General features: G+C 38.1%; 1 protein-coding gene across 1 annotated transcript in view; it reads left to right on the top strand.

Annotated features, from left to right (window-relative positions):
- The first annotated feature begins 286 nt into the window (after positions 1 to 286).
- The window catches only part of KNDC1 (kinase non-catalytic C-lobe domain containing 1), a 61,101-nt gene continuing 37,818 nt past the window's right edge, over positions 287 to 23,569 (top strand). Inside the window, exons 1-5 of the mRNA XM_051619256.1 lie at positions 287 to 408; positions 4,135 to 4,333; positions 6,940 to 6,998; positions 20,972 to 21,118; positions 23,111 to 23,228. Of these exons, the coding sequence (XP_051475216.1) occupies positions 310 to 408; positions 4,135 to 4,333; positions 6,940 to 6,998; positions 20,972 to 21,118; positions 23,111 to 23,228 (622 nt within the window). The 5' untranslated portion in view covers positions 287 to 309. The remainder of the gene's footprint in view (positions 409 to 4,134; positions 4,334 to 6,939; positions 6,999 to 20,971; positions 21,119 to 23,110; positions 23,229 to 23,569) is intronic.

Genomic DNA, 23,569 nt, shown 5'->3' on the forward strand with positions numbered 1-23,569 from the left:
GGGCGGGCGCCGCCGCAGTGAGGCCGCGCCGCTCGGGCGAGTCGGCGGCGGGCCGCGTTGCCATGGCAGCGCTGCCCCAGCCCAGGGCTTGAGCGGGCGGCGGGGAGGGGCAGAGGGCGCCCCGCGGCGGCCCCGCCGGAGGGGAGGGGGTTAAAGCGGGGCGGGTGTGCAGGCCCGGTGCCGTGAGGGTCGCGGCCGGGGGCAGCCAGCGGACTGGTAGGGGTATGAGCCGCGGCGGGGGCGGAGGGCCGTGCTCGGGGCGCGTAGGGAGGCTGCGGAGGTGAAGCCTCTGCTCCCTCGCCGGGCGGAATGGATGCAGTGGGTGCTCCAGAGGACGTGTTTTATGAGGAGGAGGAGGAGGTGAACTGTTACGACTTCGAGCCTCTGCCGATGCTGCTGGAGGATGAGGTGAGTGCGGGGATGGAGCCGCCGCCGCCCTTGCGCTCACCTGCAGGGAGGCGGCCTCACAGGCGGCCCGCGCCCGCCCCTGCCCGCCGCCTCTTGCTGCCGCGCTGCGAGGGCCCCGAGGTACCGGAGCCCGGGGGCTGCACCGCCCCGGCGGGAGCGGCCACGCCGCGTCAACATAAGCGTTCGCGTTCTGTGTGTTCACCGCCGGTTCCTCGCTTTCTCTTGGCCGGTGATCCGAGCTGCCAAGTTTGGCTTACTCTGTCCCCGTGTATCTTCTCCACACAACAGCAAAGTCACGGTCCTCAAGTATGGGGTGTCTGGTACCTCCTGTCACAGCTGTGGTTTAATGCTGCAGTCAGGAAGTACAGGTCCTTGTCGCACCAGACAGTTTTACCTGGGAAATATGTTTTCCATCAAACACATTTTTCTGCAGCCATTTCTTAATGCTCTGTGTTAAATGGCCTTGTAACTGGAAAATAACAAAAAAGAAACACAAACCAACAAACTTTTAAATCTGTTTGTTCAGTTGTTACACCAAAAAACCTGTAGCTAAGCCTTGGTTCTGTTGTCATATTTGGCTGGATTTGTACTTGTTTTTGCACTTGCTTTTTATTGCTCTTGCGTATCTTTCTTTGCATCCTTCCACGTGAAGGATGTTCCTTATCCCCTAGACAATGTCTGGGCAAAATGTTTGGGTTTTTTCTTCAAGTAAAGAGTCACTTGTTCCCCAAACCAGATCTTGCAAGCCTTCTTATTTGCTATGTCAAGAATCCAGGTTGAATCAGGATTTAGAAGTGTGTTTGAGAAGTTGTTTTTAGCTTTCATAAGCCATCTGATGGCTCAGCAGTTTGGCTTTTCCTCACACCACCTGTAGCATTCAGCGTAGTAAGTCCTCTCAGACTGGCCTATGCAAAATAGAGAAGGAAGTTGGTACTGGCCTCCATTTTACACGTTAGCTTAAATTGGTTTTTCTTCAGGATGGGAGAAGGCTGAGGGTCAACTCTTCTGTGTGAGGAAGATCCCATTTTTCTCACCTGCTCAATATTTGCTTTAATTGTGGATTCCTACTAGTCCCTCCTATTTATTTTTTCCAGGCACAGGAATATTTTCAATATTCTTCTTGAGAGAATAAGCACGACCTATCACCTAGTGATTAAAGAAGTTATTTAAAAAGGGTTGCTTTGAAGGGTACTTAGTGAGCTTACCCAGGCAACCAAGTGTTTTCCTTCAAATGCAGTGAATTTAATGAATGGTGTTTGCCACATTTTCCGTGATTCTGGAATAGATTGTTTTGAAGTTTGTGTGAATTAGCTTGGGAAAAAGACTGAGGTGCCAGAGAGCTGTGAATGCTGATGAACCTAACTCCCAGCTGCTTAGTCATTTAGTGGAGCCTGTGCTTCTCATCACTTCACATAGTTTAAGGAATGAGATTATTGGCTGATGCATGTGATTTACAAAAGCCAGTATGTGAAGCAAGAAGCTACTGGTGCTGATAAGTAGGAAATACTGAGGGTTTATTTCAGATTCTTTACTAGGACTTTCTTTGTCTTGCACTCCATAATATTTAATTTCAAATGTTTTAAGAAGCTGTGTGTGGCAAATCATCTTACTTGCTCCTCCTCTACTTGATTATATGTGGTTCTGAGCTGGTTTATACTCTCTGAAGAAGGTATAATGGTGAATTGAGGTCTAAAGTGAATAATTTAAGTATGGCTGTCGGACCAGCTCACTTTCCATAGTTATTGATCAGTAATTGCTTTTGTAAGTGTATTTTTCATAGAATCATAGAATCCTAGGGGTTGGAAGGGACCTCGAAAGATCATCTAGTCCAACCCCCCCTGCCAGAGCAGGGTCACCTAGAGTACATCACATAGGAACACATCCAGGTGGGTTTTGAATGTCTCCAGTGAAGGAGACTCCACAACCTCCCTGGGCAGCCTGTTCCAGTGCTCTGTCACTCTTACAGTAAAAAATTTTTTTCGGATATTCACCTTGAACCTCCTATGCTCCAATTTCCACCCATTACCCCTTGTCCTATCACTGGTCATCACTGAGAAGAGCCTAACTCCATCTCCCTGACACTCACCCCTTATACATTTGTAAACATTGATGAGGTCACCCCTCAGCCTCCTCTTCTCCAAGCTAAAGAGACCCAGTTCCCTCAACCTTTCCTCATAAGGGAGATGTTCCACTCCCTTAATCATCTTAGTAGCTCTGCGCTGGACTCTTTCCAGCAGTGATTTTTGCTGATAATGAGACAAGGGAACTGACATCAGCATCTCTGTTATGTAAGACCTACTAGTTTTCCTGTACTTCAAGTGAACCAGCTTTCAGTGGTCCTAAATGCTGAAGCTGTGGCTTGATGGAAGTTTCAGTTTGCCAGAAACTCCTGTGTAAGAGTCTTAGAAGGATTTTTTTTTTTTTTTTCCCCCCACAATGAGAACTTTATTTCTGTATTGCTTTGCAGATGCAAACTAATCAAATGCATGTCTCCGTGTTTGCGATGCTTGGTTCTCTACAAAAGTCTTGCTTTAATAACTAAGGTCAAGGTGATGTGGTCATTTGTGAAATAAATGGTTTCTGTGAAGTAAACAACTTAATGTCATAGAGCATTGGAAAGAGGAAGGCTTGCTGTATGGTTGTGGTGCTTTGCTTGTTTTTTTTTTTCTTTGCTTAGCCATCCATTTCTGATGGAAGCCATTGAACGTTCATAGGCTTGTTTTGTCATATTTTGGTTTTTTTCTTTTTCCTTTGTTTTTCTTTCTGTACTACCTAACTTTCCATATCACTAGGAAAGATACTTCATTTACTCCCCAATAACCACGAGAGAAAGATGGTTTTGTAGTATTAAACTTGATATCTCTACTTATAATATTTGCTGTAGAGCTCAGCCTCAAAACTTGACTCAAAAGTAATTCTATCAGGTTGTGATTGTGACTGGAATTTTATATTGAGGCGGTTTTAAAGGTTGCAGATTTTATTTATTTCAGATAATCTCTAAATTGAGCTTTTCTTGTCCACATACAGAGATGCAACTCAAAATTTTGCATCTTGATTAGCAAAACATTTTTTTGTGTGGTTTTGGCAAATGCCATCATGTCACCTAGCTGATCCTAGGAGAGTTAAATTTAGTTACTGGTTCCTTACTTTGGTCACAGAACTCACTTTTCTTGGCTTTACGTCAAAGCATAAGAACACTTTTCCTATGGCTTCTTTCGCTTTTGAGTGTTTATTAAGTGGTCTCCACCACTAAACTTCACAACAGCATTGTTCATAAGACGGGCTAATATAGAGGGTTCTTTTTCCCAGATCACAGATGGTAGGGAAAGCTGCTGTGAAGAGAATTTTTAAGTAGCTTATCCGAAGGCACCTAGCAGAGCTTAAGGGAGACATGGGTTAAGCAAAACGTTTTCACTTGGTCTCTCTGCTTTTACCTCCAAACAGTCTGTTTCCCTAACTTTGATGCAATGTTTATGTAACTTAGCTAGCTCTCATAGTAGGCCTTTTTTTGATGTTAGCATCCTGTGATACCTTTGCTTCTGAAGAGACTCTCTGTGTTAAGGCAAAGCCCTGCACTTGATGTTTCTTGGGGTGTTAATCAGTGTCCTAGAAGGTCTGAGAACTTGCTGGAAACATTTCATGTTGCCAGTTGTGTCAAATGTCATCTATAATGCACATAGTAGTGTTGTGAAATCCAGAGTAATTTGTGAATTCGTATCTTGGCAGGAGAATGTGTCCCTTGCTGATATTTTGTCACTGCGGGATAGTTGTCTTACTGAGCAAGATATTTGGGCAATTTGCCTGGAGTGCTGCCATTCTCTGAAGAGCATTGCCCATTCTGCAATCTTCCAGACACTCTGCATCACTCCTGACACTTTGGCTTTTAACACCAATGGCAATGTATGCTTCATGGAACAGCTCAGTGGTAAGTATTTATGTTTCCAGGCCATTTGTTTTAGAACTATGGAAACTCGTAGTGGCATGTATTCTATTCTTAAGACTTGTGATTAAAATAAAGAGAAAACAAAACATTGTTTAGGAATGGGTGAGTATAAGTGGGTGGGTTATGTGTATCTGTGTGCACTGTCGTAAAGCACATTCTTGATCTCTTCCAGTTCTCATTTCATGGATATGCTCTATTCCTAGAGAAATCTGACATTCGATGGTTCTTGATGATCGTGGCTGTAGAGAATGAGGCAATTCTAGTGCATAATTACTGTTAGAAAGGAAAGGTCTCTCTTGAAGAAAGGATTATTTTTCTTTTAAAGTCATTATTTTTAGACTCAGCAACTGTGGTGACTGATTTTTATATGCTAAAAAACAGTATATAGTAGCATATAAGATTAAAGTAATGAAAAATTACTTCTGATTTCAGCATAGACAGAAAAGCATGTTATAGTTTCTGTTCGTGTTTGCAAGACTCACCTCAAGTATCTTAGTCCCTGTTAGGGATGTTACAAAACAAAACAAAAAAACAAACCAGCTTTTATTCTGTAGTCCTTTTAAAACTATGTCAAGTTGTAACTGAAAGAACTGTTCTAGTCTATTCTAGTTCTTACTATTCAGAATTTTGTAACATTTTCTGTAACCAACTTGATCTTAAAATTAGAGTAAGTAAGTGTTTATTCTTTTAGTTGAAATCTACTTCACAGTATTTAGAAAAAAATGGGGTAAGGTAACTTTGCAACAAATGAGCATTTGTTACCTTCTTTAGAATTAAAGATTCAAATAAGCAGGTAACATAAAATGTAATTAAGATGAAAATATATATTCATAATTTTTAAAAGGGCTTTGTATTCTTAAGGTTCTATGAAAGACATGTTGAAGATAATAAATCTAGTGGATGAAAAATGCCCCACAAATAACATCTTTGCTTGCAGTTGGGAAAGAAAAAATTCAGTATTTTCTTAATTTTTTTATTGTAATTGAACAGCTGGCAAAAAATTGATCCAGGAATTTGCCATATTCAAGGGCTTAAAATGTGGCATAACAAACTCCTGTGCAAAGCATTTTGTTTCCTGAAGTCACTTTAATCTCTGAGGAAGAGGCTTTTCATTAGTTCTCTTTAAAGTAAGTAGTGTTTCTCCTAGGAATGCAAAAAGTTCTATTTCTTCCACACACCTTCCACTATGTTGTTGGCTCTTTTTCTTCCCCTTTCCCTCAGATCTTACATTTTGGTTAAAATAGAGCTTGTTAGATAGGCACTTGAGGAGGCTGTCCTTTTTTCTTCCCTATATTTGATGCCTATGGATTTATTCTTCCAGAAGAAAATTACAACCTTTGGATTTGCTTGCCAGGGAAAGAAAATGAACAGCCTGTCGCTTCCACTTTAGCAGTGAGCTCTGCTTCCTGCAGGTTCTGTGGTGCTAAAGTGACAAACATTCAATAGGATGATCTGCCAAGGGCTCTTACATCTTTGTGTCTCTTCAAATCAGACAAATTTCCATTTTAAACATTATAGTAAAAGAATATAGTGAGCTTTACCAGTGATAAAAAATATGTTTGTACAGCCTTTAAAGTGTTCTATCCAAAGAAAAGGAAAAGGTAGTGGGGAGATGAAAAGAAGGAGCAGTAGTCTGGGTGTGAGGGGAGGAAGGAAGACGAAACATTTTTTGTCCATTAGTTCCCTTCCTTGTCTTTCCCCCCAGATAACAGGAAAAAATACGATGTAGGGGAATGCAGAATTAGTTGCATACCCCTCTTTTTCAGTGGGAAAGTAGACTTGGGAACGTGATAAAGAACTGTGAATCAGTTAGTGGCATCTGGATAATCAGCTGTGCTGAGCAGCTGAAATACATAATTATGCAAGTCCTCTCTAGCCCTTTCTACCATACGGTTTTCTATCTTCACAAGAAAGGAGCTTTGCATTTCACTTCTAAAATACAGGCACAAGAATTTATTAGAGCTGAAGCTCTGAATATGCTATGCCTGTGAGCATTTTTTTTTTTCCTCCCTGTTGAGAAGAGAAACTTAATCTTTGCTTGCAAATTGTCTCAGTCATTCTTTGGCTTCACAGAAAGATGAAGTAGGTGCACTGAGTGTGTACAGAAAGAGTAGATTTCAATTGGGGGCTTTTTTTAATCCCCTGGGTTCATGTGATACCATGTGCATGCTTGCATGCAGCAGCAACATTGGTCTCTCAAGGTGGTCCTTTCTTCCTTCCATCTCGTCACTTAGAACTGGCTGCTGCAGTAACTCAGTTCTCTGCTAAGCAGCACATGGGTGGGGAGTGTCGTCAGGCATGGTGAATGTATTTCTTTGGTGGTGTTTTGTCTGCTTTGCTTCCTACTAGGAAACTATTATCTCCTTGCAGAAAACTTGAAAATAACACTTCATTTTGCTTACAATACTAGAAATGGGGATAGTAAGTTCTTTGTACAACAGATGTTGGAGAACCAAAATACTGCTAGATATGTAGTTCATTTGGTATCAGTGAATGTATTGTGAAATTTGTATCTTAACATTGGTTTGTTTTTGAAACAAGCAAGAGTACTGATTTATCATCCAACATCTTTGCTTTTGCTTTCAAAGATGATCCAGAGGGTGCCTTTGTTCCACCAGAATTTGATATCACTGGTAACACTTTCGAGGTAAGTTTGTAAGTTTATCTGTAAGATAGAGGTGCATTAATCATTTTAGTACTTCTGGTAGTACCAAATGCTCATCATTCTCAACATAGAATTTTGATACATTTAAAGACTATTACTATTAATTTGTGCTGTTCAGATATGTTTTGTGGAAATAAAAAGTATAGTTAAAAATGCTATATTAGTTTTTCTGGATAAACATTTATTCACTAACTTTTAAAATGTGAGAATCTACTTTGGCTGAATGATGTGTAGCCCTGAACCACAGCTGGACTGTATTATGTGCACTGGTATCCTTCAGTAGTTACATTTGCTTGTTTGGGGACTAGCCATGAACTTTTATGACTAAATATAAAATTTGTTTGCCATCCTCTTCAATAAAATAATTCATGGAAGGGTAATCAGCAATTTTATCTTTGATTTAGTGAAGAAACAAATTACTATCTGTTGCTTTGCAATGCACAAATGCTCTACATTGTTAAATTAAATTAGATTTAAATTGTTTATACTAATTCATTAGCCTCCCAAGTCAACCATTTCATTGCATGCTGCAGGAGTGCTTGCTTGCTTAATGTCCTTTTTTTAATACAGTATTTTTTGTCATGTATTCTTAGATAATTTAAATGCTTTAATTAGCAATGTGTTCTTTTCAAGGTATAAAAAATATTGGGTTTTTATAGTTCAATAGAAATACCCTTTACTTTTCATAATTATAGCCTTTAGAGTCATGTTTATAGTGCTCTGTATTTCCTTGGTGGAGGCACAGGGGGAAGGATAAGTGAACCCTGAAAGTGTGTAGTACTACAAATAAGATGAGAATGTTAAGGCAGGAAGAGAAGTATTAAAGTATGAAGTAGTAGAGCCTTTGAAAGTTAGAGATGCAATGTTTTTCCCAGTTGTTATCCTTTGATAGTGTAGTTATATAGGCCAGTTGAACTCTAATGACTTTGTGCTTGCTCTTCTCCTTTGTCCCCAGGCTGTCTTGGGGGCCAATGCGTGTGGGGGATGGTGGGGGATGGTTAGGAGGTGACCAATACTGCCTCTAAACTGGGCAACTCTAGTTATCCTTATATTCAGATGTGGTTGAGGAAAGCAAGTCCCAAAGTCACTCAAAAGTGGCTGTTTTGTTTCTTTTTGTTGTACTTCTGAAGCTGGACTTAGGATTTTACTTAAATATTATTTCCATCCCTAGTCCTTTAACAAGCTCCAAGACTTGGCACAGAAACACAGATTTGATTATCTGCTCCTCTGGCAAACTTGCATTTCTCCCAGACCCCTTCTCCTCCTCTAGGAGCTACTGAACTCTTATGTGTATATAGTAAAGACCTGAGGGTCAGACCTCACTGAAGGAAGTTCAGAGACCAAGGGGATGGGACAAAGTGGAAATGGGGTTTTGGGAAATGAGTGGGAATGCTAAGTAACCTGAAATTTTAATTCTGACAGACAAGAGGATTGTGTCTCCCTTGGGTACCATTTGTCAGTGTAAAGGTTTATTATTTAACTTTTCCCTTTTGTCAGTACTTACAAGCCTGTAAAGCCCCAGTGAATCCCAATACCAAGCACAGCACAAGGAACCATTGTGCAGTTAGTGCAAGCTGCTTGAGTCAGAAGTTGCTCTGAACATTGACCCTTTTACTTTTTTGCAAATGTTAGCAAAGATACATGAAGGTACACATTTGTGTGGAAGGAAGTTGACACCTTCTACCTTCTCTGTTGTGGAGAAAGGGCTGGGTGCACTGATTTGTGTCAATTGTTCCTATTTTTTTATCTAGCAAGTTGGTGAGTCTTGCAAAGCAGGGAGAGCTGTGCTGCAACAGTGTCCTGTTCCATCAGCAGTTTCTCATTCACCATCCTAAGGGCAGCACACAAGACTGGAAAGCTAGGGCTTTCCCCTTCATTGAGGTAGAGGTATATTTGGATTGGTGTGGATTTTCTCAGACAGCTATGGGATTCTGAGTATTCATGGAACTTTGAAAGCTTTGCCTCCTACTGCTTGTAGTTTGGTTGAATTTTAAGTACTTTAGTTCCAGATCAGATTCTACTGGAGATCCCATCCTGACCTCTGCTTGCTTTTGTGGTTTCTAAGACCTACAGTGAGTTAATCTTTATACACTTGTTACAAGGTTTTTATAGTATTGTAATATTTTCAAGCTAGCTGTTTTCTTCTTGGAGCTAATGCTTCAGCTTTTCCTCTTATATTCAAGGTATTGATATGTTCGTCTATTTCCTCACCCCTGTTTGTAACCTCCTACTATGCAACGATAGAATAGCACTTGTTTGTAAGTGTCTCTCTGAGGAAACTCTGAGCCTTTGTGCTTTCTCAGTATTCAAAAATTTTTTTTGTACTATACCAGTAAGCTGCTCTTTTTACAGGAGTGTCAAATTTCATGTTACTACTTGTTCCTTCCTTGGTAATGACCTTAGTTGTTCTTTGTTGAAGGAGTGTTTTTGCAGCTGCTTAGTATGCTTCGTTGAGAACAATGGAAAGTAGTGTTGTATTGAAGCTATCCAATTTCAATATAAATTTTAAAAATAGTATTAGAACTACTAATTATGTTCAGGATGATCTTTGATAGCTGATACTTCAGTGTCAGAGCTCAGCTGATTTAAGATACTTCTGTGAGGCAGAGGTTTTGCTTGAATGTGACTGACTTTGTGGCTTCTAAAATGGAAGCACACAATGAGGTTTGTCTAGCTCCTGGATGACTTCTTCCTCTTTAAACTCTTTTTTAAAAAATCCTTTGAATAAAGCTACAATTACTTCAACAAGAGATGTTTTGTTTCTGGCACAGTGAATTACTGATCCAGACCTCTAATGGAATTGTGACTCCAGTCTAATTAGTTACTAAACTTAGCTGGCACTCACAAGCATAATAGACACAGGAAACAAATTGAAATGCATTTCTGTCTTGGTGTCTGAAACAACACTATTAAAAATTTCAGTTTCTAGTTGGAATTTCAAATAGCAAGAGATAAAAAACTCCATCCAAATGACAATGTGAAAAGTAATTGATTTAATGTGATTTGTTTTAAACTTGTGCCATGCTTCCTGACCTGATCTTCATTTGTAAATAGGAATAATAACACCAACTTCAGTTACTGTTGAGAGTACGAAGGTAAAAACTAGCACTTGAGTGATTGTCAGCTTCAGTGTCAGGTATTAGAATAGATGATTCGGAGAGAAAGATGTTAAGAAGGAAATATCTGTCAAAAGGGCTTTTGGTAGCAACAGTGAAGTGTGGCTGAGCTTTCCAAATGGTGATTTCTTTAGTGCTGCCGCAGTTCCAGTTTGTGGGGTTGGAGGAAGGACTGCAGTTTGAGGGTCTCAAGATACCTTGAAATTACTGTGTTGCTAGGTGGTTGGGGAAGCATTTAACAGGGTAGTTCTGTTACGTCCTCCTCTTGGTGATGTAAGCACTGTCAGAGTGCAAGCCAAGCAGGTACTGTTGGTATCTAGGATAGCGTTGGACTAAAATAGAGAATCTCCTGGGTGTCTTTTTGTATTTTGTTTTCCTGTAACTTTGCAATCTCTTTACAGACTTATTTTACCTTTATGCTCTAGTAACTGCATTGTTAAGGATTGGTGCTGCAGAGAGAGGGAAACAGGAGAGAAACTTTAGAGTTTTGATCCATACTGTAACTCCAAAGAAAAGGTGAATTTTTATACAGTACACTTATTATTATGTTCACTTTTAACACATATGTTATGTGATGTGGCTGTGTTCACTAATAGCTTTCACAGTCATTGGGGTTGGAAGGGACCTCTGAAGATCATCTAGTCCAACCTTCCTGCTAAAGGAGGATCACCTACAGTACATCACACAGGAACGTGTCCAGATGGGTTTTGTATGTCTCCAGAGGAGACTCCACAACCACTCTGGGCAGCCTGTTCCAGTGCTCTGTTACTCTCACAGTCAATAAGTTTTTCCTTATGTTTAACTTGAACTTCCTATGCTTCAGCTTGTGCTCGTTGCCCCTTGTCCTCTCATTGGGCATGTCAGAAAAGAGACCAGTCCCATCCTCCTGGCACCTGCCCTTTAGATACTTAAAAGCATTAATGAGACCCCTCCTGCTGGCTCCTCTTCTCCAGGCTGAACAGATCCAGCTCCCTCAGCCTTTCCTCTTAGGGAAGATGCTCCATTCCTCTAATCATCTTTGTGGCCCTTCTCTGGACTCCTTCCAGTAGTTCCTTATCCTTTATGAACTGGGGAGCCCAGAATTGAATGCAGTACTCCAGATGTGACCTCACTAGGGCAGAATAGAGAGGGAAGAGAACCTCCATTGACCTACTGACTTTAGTCTTCTTAATGCACCCCTTGGCTGCAAGGGCACATTGTTGGCTCATGGTCAGCCTATTGTCCTTTCTGTTGACTGAAGCTGTTACTTGCCTGCATTGATGGAAAGATGTCACTTTCTGCTTCTCTAATCTGGAAGGCATGTCTGTACTTGCTATAAGTACTGACCACTCTTTTTTGTTCTTACTGAATCTTGAGCTAGAACTCAGCTAGAAACAGCTTGAGTATAAAGACTAGTCTATTTTTATAATGTTTTGCTAGAATGTTACAGTAGAGAGCAGTATAGAATGTGAATTTTTGTGTTCTAGATAAACATAGAGACGTGAGATGCAAAAATACAAACTAAAAATTTGCTTATTTGACTGTATACTGGGATTGTCAAACAATTCATCTTCAGTATAAACTTAATACTGAGTCTTGATTCCCTTCTCTAAATACGAAGAGTTTTAACCTTTTCCTAATGAAAATAGTTCCTATTTCACTTTCTTGCCCTGGGCAGTACAGTGCTAGACTTGTGAAATCTGGCTGATGAGAGGACCAACAGGAATAGTTAAATGTTAGTGAGTTCTTTAATAGCCTTATTTCTAACACTACAATTCAAGTTTGCCTCAGGTTAAAAGCATTGGCCGTCTCAAACCAGTTTCAAATAGCGATTTGTCTACATCACAAAACTGCCATTGACTCTGACACAGAGGTTCATTGATGTAGAACTCCACATTTCTAAGATATGAGCTTTCAGTGGGATGAAGGACCGATGTCTGCCATGTGTGAACTTGTATTTATAATCTTTTAATAATGTGGCTATTCAATTCTGCTTGTTCTAGTGAATCTTTGTGACAGTAATCAGTGAATTTTCAATCTTGTTTGCCTATTTATTTTTTTAATCAAAAGCAGACTGGATAATGCTTCAGTGACTTACTGGCTTACTTAGAGGTGATAAAATGCAGTTTCAGAAACCTCAGAAAGCAGCAGGATTAAAACCTCAAAAATGAAAGAACTGAAAAAACGATACAGAACTGAATTCTGCTTTGAAGAGAAGTGGAAAATTTAGGATAGAGAATGGGAAGAAAGTGAAGTTCACACTTCTTTGTTTTATTATCTAGAACTTGTTCCTGCTTTTTGCTATCATGGGATATGCTGATCTCTCACCTGGGAGAAAATCAGAACCAAGGAAGGCTGAACACTGCCTGTCATTGCTAGAATGTTGTAGTTGTTGACTTGCAGCTGTCAGTGGGTTATAGTTAATTTATATTATAAAATAAAGTCCAACAACCTTAAAAATAAACAATTCTACGCAAAGTGGCATAACTAGACAAGCTAAAATGTATTACTTTTTTGAAAACTGAATAGTTAAGATTCATGTCTTATTCTGATTAAATGTGACAAAGCAGTCATTTTGATATATACCATATACATACTAATCCTTTATATGCATATAAATGCATGGGTTGACATGTCAAATGAAACCTGCTGTTTTAGAGAACAGATAAAGAAGATAAAGGTTCAGGGCATGTGTGTATGTATATATATGTGTGTGTTAGTCCTACTGAAGAAAACTGAGCTGACAGTTTGGTGCTGCACTATTTCTCAATAGTTGATCATTACTGAGCTAGGTCTCAGCTGTTGGTCTTTCTCTAAATATTAAAGCATTCATCTTTTTCCCAAATCAAAACTGCAGAAGGTATAAAGGAAGTCTTGCCTTTGCCACTTCTCTGATCTCTTAAAGCAGAAGCTTTGAATGCTGTTAGACTGTCTCTACTCTTCTGTTCTTTCTTTAGCTCTCAGTGCAGGAGGAAGAAAGAAAACTTCTTACATGTTCTCCTAGAGGGATTTTTGGGTTTGTTTTTTTCTGATGTGGGAAAATAAGTCTTTTGAAACACCTAGTGCCTTTTTTCTTCAGCTCTGTTTCCCTTAATTTCATGTAGTCTCCTCTTGAGACTAATGCTATCTAACAGCAGCAAAGCTTGTCATCAGCAAATGGTAACTTATATCCTCTGTAGTCTAAACCATTCTGTCTTCTGAATGTTATTTAAAGCTGTTTTTTCCTTCAGTGATAAAAATAATTTACTTCTATTTGGTTACTTATGCCTCTACTGTGCTATAGAAGAGGAAATGGAATCCTCCTGATCTTGCTTTTGCATCATCGGTCCAATTGAGGTTCCATTCAGGAACTTAGTACTGCGCAAATATCCCCCTTTTCTTTCGTTACACAAAGTGCTGATCAAAGGAAGAATATGAGGCCAGTGGGGTTTTTTTACGGTAGTCTTTTTTCTTTTTAATGTATAGAATATGTTGAAGTTTGTAATTTGATTACCTCAAAAACCTACAGTGTGTTGCTTAGTTCTGAAATTGCACTTGCAAAGTTGTCATATTGGTCTTTTCCAGCTGGCTTTTTGATCGTATTGCTGGTATTTTTACAGTTTTGCCTCTAAATCTGAAGCACAACTTTTCACAGACCGACAAAACTTGTGGCTGTTCAAGTGTTTGCAGGTAGCATGGAGACTGCTGTAAGCCTGTTGTTTGGGTTTTTTAAACAAATATGTACCTTCTGTCAAAAAAAAAAAACACAACCCTGAAGATAAATTTTTTTATACAACAGCCTAAGGAGGTGATTAGGAATAAGTAAAAAAGTATGCAAAACACTTACACAAGTCTGGAAAACTAGCAATATTTTTTCCAAATAAGTATAAACACAGAAATCATAGAATGCTTTGGCTTGGAAGAGGCCTTAAAGATCATCTAGTTGCAACCCCATCTGCCACAGGCAGGGACACTTCCCGCTAGACCAGGTTGCTCCAAGTCCCATCCAACCTGGCCTTGAACACTGCTACAGATGGGGCATCCAAAGCTTCTCTGGGCAACCTGTTCCAGTGTCTCACCACCCTCAGAGTAAAGAATTTCTTCCTAATGGCTAACCTAAATCTATCCTCTTCCAGTCTGAAACCATTACCTGTTGTCCTCTCACTACATGCCCTTACAAAAAAGGCCCTCCCCAGCTTTCCTGTAGGCCTCCTTCAGATACTAGAAAGTTGCTATAAAGTCTCCCTGGAGCCTTCTCTTCTCCAAGCTGAACAACCCCAACTCTCAGCCTGTCTTACAGGAGAGGAGCTCCAGCCCTTCTGTCTTTGAGGCCTTCCGCTGGACTTGCTCCAACACCTCCACATCCTTATGTTGTGGATTCCAGTACTCCAGGCGGAGTCGCACAAGAGCAGAACAGAGAGAGAGAAACACCTCTCTTGACCTGCTGTTGTTGCTTCTTTTCCATATAGCTCAGGATATGGTTAGTTTTCTGGACTGTAAGTACACATTCCTGGCTCTTTTTTTTTTTTTTTAACCCTTTTTTGTCTTGTAAGCCCTTCAGGAGGTTCTTGCATTGCAACTTTTCTTTATGGGGAATAATAATTAAAAAATTGGCTCAAATAAAATTGTCAGAATAGAGTAGTGACCAAGTTGATGAAATTAGCAGTAAAATACACTTCCAGGACCAGATGGTGAAACAGCATTCATAAAAGAAGTAATTACCTAGAGTAATATTCTTTAGCCGGGAAGAGCATGCCCTGAGGGAGAAGTTATGCTAGAAATCAGCAGCCATAGACTGAGTATTTGCTAGCCCTCATAAATAAAGAAGTAGGTGGCAACAATGAGATGAACACGGGTGGACTCAAACAAGAGGGCATTCTGCTTTGTTATGCAGTAAACTGTGGAAATTTGTGCACAAAATATAGATGCAAAAAGTTTGCATGTGGATAGAGATTAGACAAATTGATGGAGATAAAACAGTTGTCATGATCCATTACAGACAAGAAGCCCGCAACCACAAAGCAGTGAGATTAGAGTGATGTTCTAGGCAGAGTTCCTCAGATCAAACAATGATAGAAATAGAGGTCATAAGAAACTAAAACACAGAAAAACATACAAACAAGACAACATTCAGACATATATGGGATATATGCGCTTTCTTTCCAAGAGCATTTGGATTTTACTTGGGTTTTTTCTCCTTCTGTTGCTGCAGCACTGCTTTTTAAATTGTCTCTATGAAGTCTTGCTTCTTTTATGATGTTAGCTGATCATATTTACCTAAGAACATATTAAAACTTTAAAGCTTTCACTTAGTTGTTAGGTAAATTAAAAGGCAATTTGAGAGTTAAAATATCTGCAAATTTCAGCTGTGAGTAGATTGAGAAAATCTGACCTGTAGCTGCATTTTGTGCCCATTTTTTTAATAAATCTTTTCGGGATTATTTTTTTCAGACAAAGCTAAGTAGTAACTTGTAGTTACAAGAAATTGCAAGTATAGCTTGCTGGTTTTCCAGCATTTTCTACCAATTCAAACTAGAGTATGTTTTGTGAATAGTCTACAGTGGTTTAGCACTTCTGGCACATTCTCCTAATTATCTACGCATCCAAAGGGACAAATTAATAAAAAGCTAATATTTAATAGAGCACCTTCCAGTAATTACAGTTATGCAGAAAATCATTTAGTCCCTTTGTATTGAAAAAAAGTATTAAAATAATAGGCCTATTTTGCTTTCATTTTGTTGCTGAAAAATGTTCCTATCTCACTTGCTGTTGCATAGAAGTAGCACATTTTACAGTGAGAACTTTGAAAAAAGACATGGGTAGCCATTAAGTGTTTTCTCCTAGTAGTAATTTTTCAAGCATTAGCTTTAATTTGTTTATAAAACTTTGTGGTTTATAACAACACCGAAGCTTTTGTTTACTGATCCTTTAAACGCTTTGAATTGTGAAAGGGTGGAAACATCTATATATGTGCAGCAATCTCAAAAAAAAAAAAAGATAAAATGAGGTTCAGCTAAGAATGTCAAAACCAAGAATTGACTTAAGCCATTCCCATAACATATAATTCAGTCAGAAATATTTTACAGGAAGTACTAGGTCTATTAGGTTTCTTTCAGTTTTGCTGAAGACCTACATTTCTGAACTCAGTGAAATCTCAATACAAAATGTAAATGGTCATTATTCATAATTGTAATGTGCTAGATGCTTATACAGTCACTATTCAAAAGCTCTTTTGTCAGCTTTTTTTATTTGGCGTATGTCTGCAAGTATGAGTTTCCTATAGGAGCTTAGTTCTTTAGCCCTGTCAGGCAGTCATACAACAGAGCCTCTGTCATATTCTGTAGGCTTGCAGCTTTTACTTCCTCTGCTGATCTTTTGATTTACAGATTTTAAAACTTCTTATAGTGTTAAATGGTCATAAAATGGCATGCAGCATGCCAAGTAACTTTTGATTGCAACTGACAGAAGCCTTTTTGAATATATTTCACTCACGATATAAAATTCTAATATGATGGCAGAACCTGTCTTGTCCATTGGTAGGTTCTTCCAGTACTTAATCTGAACATTTTTAAAATATGTAGTATCATCAACTTTGGAAATTTTTTTTTTCTTTTTTTTCTTTTTTTTTTTTACATTTGAGTCTTGTTATGCCTCTGTCTAGAAACCACTCTAGTATTAGAATTTATCTTGATTTGACACTACTTCAATTTTTATTTTTTTCAAATATTACAACCTTCAAATTTTTCTCTGAAATTCATGAGCTTCTATAGCCTGTTGCTGAAAGGGAGACTTTCAGGACCTCAAATCATACTTGTGACTCTTCTCAAACATTTTTATGTTACCATTTTGATTTTTAAAAGACCTGTTATTTCCATGATTACCCTTTCAGTGATGCAAACAATTATGATTTTTCCTATGATTCTTGTTACATTTGCTGACTTTGGGCTAAGGGTAGATGTACTCTGGAGAGCTGGTTTCCTAACGTGATTTTCCTCTCTTTTCTCCCATTCTCTTTAAAGCTGATACTTTTATGAAGTGTTGCCAGCATGGTCTGTGTATTTTTTTGTAACAAGTTATGTTTATTTTAACATAAATCTCTTTAGTAATTGTGAAAAGGTGGTTTTGGGCTGTGTTTTGTTTTTGTTTTGTTTTCTTTTGAATCTGTCTTCAAATGTATACTTTTTAATTGGCTATTAATATTATTATCATATATATCAAAGTTCCTATAATTCAAGAAGTAATCTCCTTAGCTAGATGTAAAACAAGTAGAGTTTTTCAGAAACCAGGGAAAAAAACTTTCTAAATTCTTTAAGAAAATTCCTAACTGCCAATACAGTATCAATTTTTGTTTGTCTTGCAGAATAACTTGTTTGCTGCCCTTCCTTGTGTTTGTTACCCTCCTTATAACATACTAAAAAAACCCACCTTAGCTTAATTGTAAGAGAAGTCCCTTCTAGTGAGCATTAGATATGTTATACTTAAGAATTTATTTATTACATTTACCATCTTGCTCTCCTTTCCCAGAAAGTGAAATTTTCTTCCTAAGCCTAAACAGTGTGGTGAGTAGAAGCAGCATAAACTTGGGAAACGCCCCACCTAGTGGATTACCACAAACTCATTTTCTCATTTCTCCAGTTCTGACCAGAGACTTAAGGTTATGTTGGAATACCTTAGATATTAACCATGTTTACTGCCAATGCAGGAAATGAATTAAATAGCTGGATTTTCTTTCCCCTTTTTCTTGTGAGGATGGCAGTGGTGGTGTTTAGGTAGCTGGGAGAGAGGAAAGTTAAAAAGGGGATTTACATTAAAGAAAGTTTCAAGCTGCAAAAGATGCTGAAGTTCTCAGTAAGTGTTTTCACATAAGAAAGTAATTACAAGCTATGATGATTGAAATGGTCATTTTCAAAACCAGATTTCTTGAGTGTCAGAGAAAGAGGAGTGTTCCAAGAAAACAGATTTCTGTACAGGGTCAAAAAAAGACTTCTTTATTCAGTATGAGACTGGACTTTCTCTTGCACACAAAAAGATGCAATGAACAGAACAGCAAAATGGAGGGAGTGGAAGCCTGTCTGCCTGCGTCTCAAGGACTTCTTCTTTTAAAGGCAAACTAGAGGGCATGAGTTATACCCCACAGTGAGCAGAAATCATTAACTGGAAAAAGTGGGGTAAGTTAAAACATTGCTATGCCCTTCCTGTTCCTGTGTCCTATAATGTCCACATCCATCCTTATCTGGATGAAAAAAATTCATTGGAGGCAAGTTTTTTTGTTCCGTCAAAGTAAAGTTCCTCATCTTTCTGTCCTGCTTTTGGAGTTGGTATCTGAGTTTCGTACAATGAGTTTACGTTCAAATCTGCTTTCTTATTCAGTATTGTAAGAAATACATTTCTTTCTGAGAGAGGACTGATGAACTCTTGTTTATTCCTATTCATGGTGTATTTGAAGTAGACACTGTACATGAAATCAGATGCTGAGGAATCAATTTGTAGAATTGTTGCAAATCTTATAAAATATATGGAATAACTTAATAATGAGTATATTAAAATACCACAGTACAATGTTACATTTATACCAAAAGTTATTTAAATAGAACTGCATTACATTTTTCAGAGTTTTTGTTCCTTTGTTCTTTTTTTTTTAACTTTTTCTGCTATATTGACCTTTGAAAAATGCAGTGACCTGTCTTACTGAAACAGAGTATTTAGTATCAGAGTAAAGCAGTAAGTTCTACCCTCTTCATTTCCTCTTCACTGATCAAAAGATTATGAAACAATCTGCAGAAAAAAAACCAGAACAAAACAACCTTAAAAATATCTTCATACATTCTTGTATGTCAGGGAAGGAATTTTGGTTGATTTTTTTTTTTTTTTTTTTTTCCCCCCACAAACTGGAATTTACTGAAGTATGAGTCTAAATGTATTGGTTTTTTTCAGGTGATTACTGGCCTTCAGTCTTGGGCAGGCTTAGAAAGGTGTTAATTTATACCAAGTTAGTTTTATAGGAAGTTAACTTCCACAGAATTTAAGACCATTGTCCTCTAAACATTTATTAATAGGAGTTGTGCTTCCTTTGTGAGTAGCTCTGTTGATCCAAGGTGAAGTTCATTTTCTGTAGCTGAACTAAGTGTGGGTGGGAGTAGCAGTAACTTCAGGAAGTAGGAAGAAATAATGGTCTTCCCATCACTTTGTTAGTGGGTTATTTGCTCACCTTTTGTAGTTTCATATCCTTCTGCCAGTGTAGTCTGGTTTATTTTACACACACAAAAATGATGGCAGCCTGCAAACAATGTAGTTGAGCTGCTGCTAGTATGTGGGTTATAGTAGCTTAATGAGGTGAAGGAGGGGGGAGTAACCCTTACTTTTGAAGTAGTTTAACACCATTTATTCTGCTAAATCAAAATAAAAATTGTAACAATTCCTGTCTGAATTCCTCTGAGATTCTTAAAAGCAAAACGGAAGTCTTCAGTTATCTCTTCTGCTTACTAGTGAAGCTGTATAATAATGTAGAATTTGAGACTGAAGTTACTGCCTTGCAAAAAACCTTTTAGATCTTTTCTTTTTATATCAGGTTTGGTTTTATGACCTTTGTCCTAATCTTCATATGTCCCAAGGGTAAATTAACACTCTAGATCTAGCAGTCAGCACTGAAGTCAGCAGAAAGCACATGCTTTCTTTGGGGGAGGGCATTGAGGAGGATGAAGTGAAACTGTCCAAGCTACACACTCACACAGCTTCCCAATGAGGTAGTGTTGCACTCCCCTTCGTGGAGGTGCCCTGCCTACAGAACAAATCATCTCCTCTTCCTACAGTTTAGAGACAATAATACTTTAATGAGAAAATAGGGATGGGTAGAAGAGGGAGGGGGAAGAGAGGGAGGAAATTATTTTTGACCTTCAAGTCAGTCATCTTTGTAGGGTGAAAAATTGTAAAACATATATCAGATGCATTAGTACAACCAGGTTTCATATACAAATCTGATCATTTTTTATGTATGTATTTGTAAACCCAAGAGGGCAATGTTCAGTACAGTTGAATTCTTGGCTGTACTGCATCACCAATGAAGTCTTCCCACAGATGTGTGCTTATAATCTTGGTTATAAATTCTACTGATTTGTGTTCTCTGCATGAAACATAAATAAAATACAAACCATCATAGATAAATTACCATTGCCACTAAAGCAGATCTGAAAGGGTCTTTTTTGTTTAAGAAGCAGAAAAATTTTAAAATTCAGAGGTAGCTGTGTTGTATTGCAAATCTAATGCGTTAGCACTAGATTTAAGAAAGTTGTTGGCTTGATTCCATTTTTATTTGAGCTCATCACAAGGTTGTGGACTTTAAGAGGAGCAGAGGGGGCAAACATTGAATATTTATTAAAATTGTTTCTTAAGTGTCTTAAGAGACAAGTGATATTATGTTTTATTGTTTCTGCTGGTTTTCCTTGTGCTTGATAGCACATATAAAATACTGCTATATATACAATTTTTTGTCAAAGTAGTATTTCTTCCCCTGCTAAGAATAAAGCCCCTTCGATCTCCCAGCAAACATCTAAATTAAATATTATTTGCACACGCACAGGGCTGAGTTTTTTACATCTAACAGTAGTCAATGAACAATTTTAATTATGATTGGTGTGGAAAAAGATGATTCTAGCTGGACCCCACAGAGATCTTTTGTTTGCAACAAGCGTATCCCCCAAAGTTGGACTGAAGCCCGTTAACATTCCTCCTGTTTAAATGAAACCGCCTTTCCAGTAAACTGTTAACTTGTAAGTTAAAAAGGAAGACAATGTAAGCTGATCCCTTTTGATCTTGGAGCTTTTTGGGCAGGAGAGGGGAAAAATTGTGAGGATGTTCAATGCCTTTTTTTTAAACTTCATACAGGCACACATCTATTCTTTGGGTGCAACACTGAAAGAAGCAATAGAATATATAGTGGAACCTGAGGCAGAATCGGAGTTTGGGCAAGATCTGCGTATGCTACTGGAACAAATGCAAGAAGAGAATCCTGAAAATAGGCCAGATATTGAGGTACAACAGCCCTACATAATTTTCTGTTTTTAAAAAAGTGACAAAAAATATTTCTGTAAGTGCTCATTATTAGTCTTTATTGCAAAATCTGAGGATATTACATATAAAGCTGAGGATTTCCTGGTCTCAACAGAAATTCTTCTTCCTGCTTTAATTGAAGAATTTCTGGCATTATGCTATGGAATTTGTGTGGTGCCTCAAATCTTGTTTGGATTGCATTTAAGAAGGGGATGGAGGGAGCCATAGAATCACTGAATCGTTTTGGTTGGAAAAGACCTTTTAAGATTATCAAGTTCAATCATTAACTTCGCACACTGCTGAGTCCACCACCAAACCATGTCCCTGAGCATGTCCCTGTTCCTTGTCATGTTCAAAGCAATGTTGTTCAAACCATTGATGTAAACACATAAATGCTTAGTAGTATCTTGCTAGTGATCTTTGTTGGTTTTGTATTTTATTCCATTTAGACTCTCATTTTACTTTTAATTTTTAGAAAGAATTTGAAGATATGATGGCTTTTTCAAGATGTTTTCAAAGAAAAACGTTACCTAATATAGTGTTATTTGACATTGATGTGTGAAAGTTTGGCTTTAATGCATTGTTTTTGCAGATTTTTGAACCGTAGCTAGAAAAGAATGATTGTCCAAATGTGACTTTTCTTGGATACAGTTCCTCTACTACAGAATAGTGCTATCAGCTTTTCTATTATTTTCTTTTTTCCTGAGTTGGTAGTATATGTTCTAAATCATATAGCACCTAAAAGCAATACTTTGCAGAAAGAATGCTGCAACAGAAGAATGAATTTTTATAAAGCAAATAATACTGGCTCCCCGGTCAAGGACTGCTCAGGTAGGAGACTGTTCCTGACATAGAGCCTACTGAATTCATTTCTGTATTTCTATTTGCCTGCTTTAGAGCACAGTAAGGAAAGGGATTGTTTAGTGCTCCCTAACATCTCCAGTTGTCCTGTAGTCCCTGGAAGCTATTGCTGACTACTTACATTAGCCCAAAAAGAGAGTGTGTCAAGGAAGGTTGTTTTGTGACTATCTGTTCTCTTTTCCATTCCATTTCCTACTAAGCCCTTCCCTGGGTGGAAGGGAGTGGTGTGAGCTAGATGGAGGAAAAACCTGTAGGCTTTTCTAGGCTTTTCACTAGACTGCAGCACAGCTGGATACCTGTCTCACTTTTCCTCTCTGTCTTCCATTTGATATGTGAACCAACAGAGCTATTTTCTTCCTTCCTGTCACAACAGCCAAAGAGCAGTTGAGCAGGGTAATGGGGAAGTAAGAGCAGCTCCTTGGAGCTGCATGAAGTCTCATCAATGTTTATCTAGGAACAGTTACTGAGGAAACAGTGGGTTGCACTTGGAGAGGCAGCTCTCTTTTACTTCCTGCCCATAGTGACAGGTTTTTTAATGTGTAAATGTCTATAATTAATTGTGTGTGAGTGCTCATGCTCAGGCTACAGATTAAAAATTTATCTAAGTGTTTCTACTTGTGATCTGATAATGAGTGCTTTCTCTAATTGAGAATAGTGCTTTCTAGATGCTGGCATTTTGTTTTTAAAAGATCCAGGATTTACTTTTAATGTAACTTTTGTAATAAAAACATTCATCATCCTGCCTGTGTCACTCAATTCCAGGGAATCACTGGCTGTTTAAAAAATAATCCACACTCTAGCTTTTTATATTTTCAGTAAGTTATTCATAAAGATAACATTTAAGATTATTATTTTATATCAGTTGTTCTTAGCTGTCTAACTGTAGGCTAGAACTTGAACTGTATTAAATAATTTCATGATAGCCCATGGTAAAAATAAGAAATTAATTTATCCACATAATAGAAATATACAGTATAACGAACAGTGCAACAAAGACCTCCAGTTTAGCATCATATAAATTCAGATGTACTGTGTGAGTTCACATGATTCGCTTTAGTCAAAATTCACTAATCTATTAATTATTAAATAAGTATTTAACACTCTTTTCTGTAGAGCATTTTGTCATTGTGTGAAGAAAAATTGAAGATTGCTTCATCAAGTAATATTTGTCGAAGCCTGTCTGCTGTTGGAAGAAGGGTTCTTTCAATTGAATCATTTGGTGCTTCACAAGGTAACCTTAAAATGTATTGAGGCTAGAATTTTTAGATTGCCTCACACATCTAATGATTTTTTAAATACTGTGTTTGTGTTCTTTCCTGTTATACATTCCTTTCCAGATATCGGCAATTCATTATTAAATATTTCTGTATTGGGGGTGGGGAGCAGGGGACGTGCAACTCCTAATGAACATGATTATCATATTTAGTGTCCTTTATTATGGAAAGTTACTGGTCCAGAAATAGTACATTTGTGTAACTTAGTGAAGATACATGACATCAGTAGCAGCAAAAGCAATAGAAAGATTTACTAGGAAAGATTAGAGGGTTTTAATGCATATTTAATACAAGCATC

This window comes from Apus apus, chromosome 4, assembly GCF_020740795.1.
Source record: "Apus apus isolate bApuApu2 chromosome 4, bApuApu2.pri.cur, whole genome shotgun sequence".
NCBI classification, from domain to species: domain Eukaryota; kingdom Metazoa; phylum Chordata; class Aves; order Apodiformes; family Apodidae; genus Apus; species Apus apus.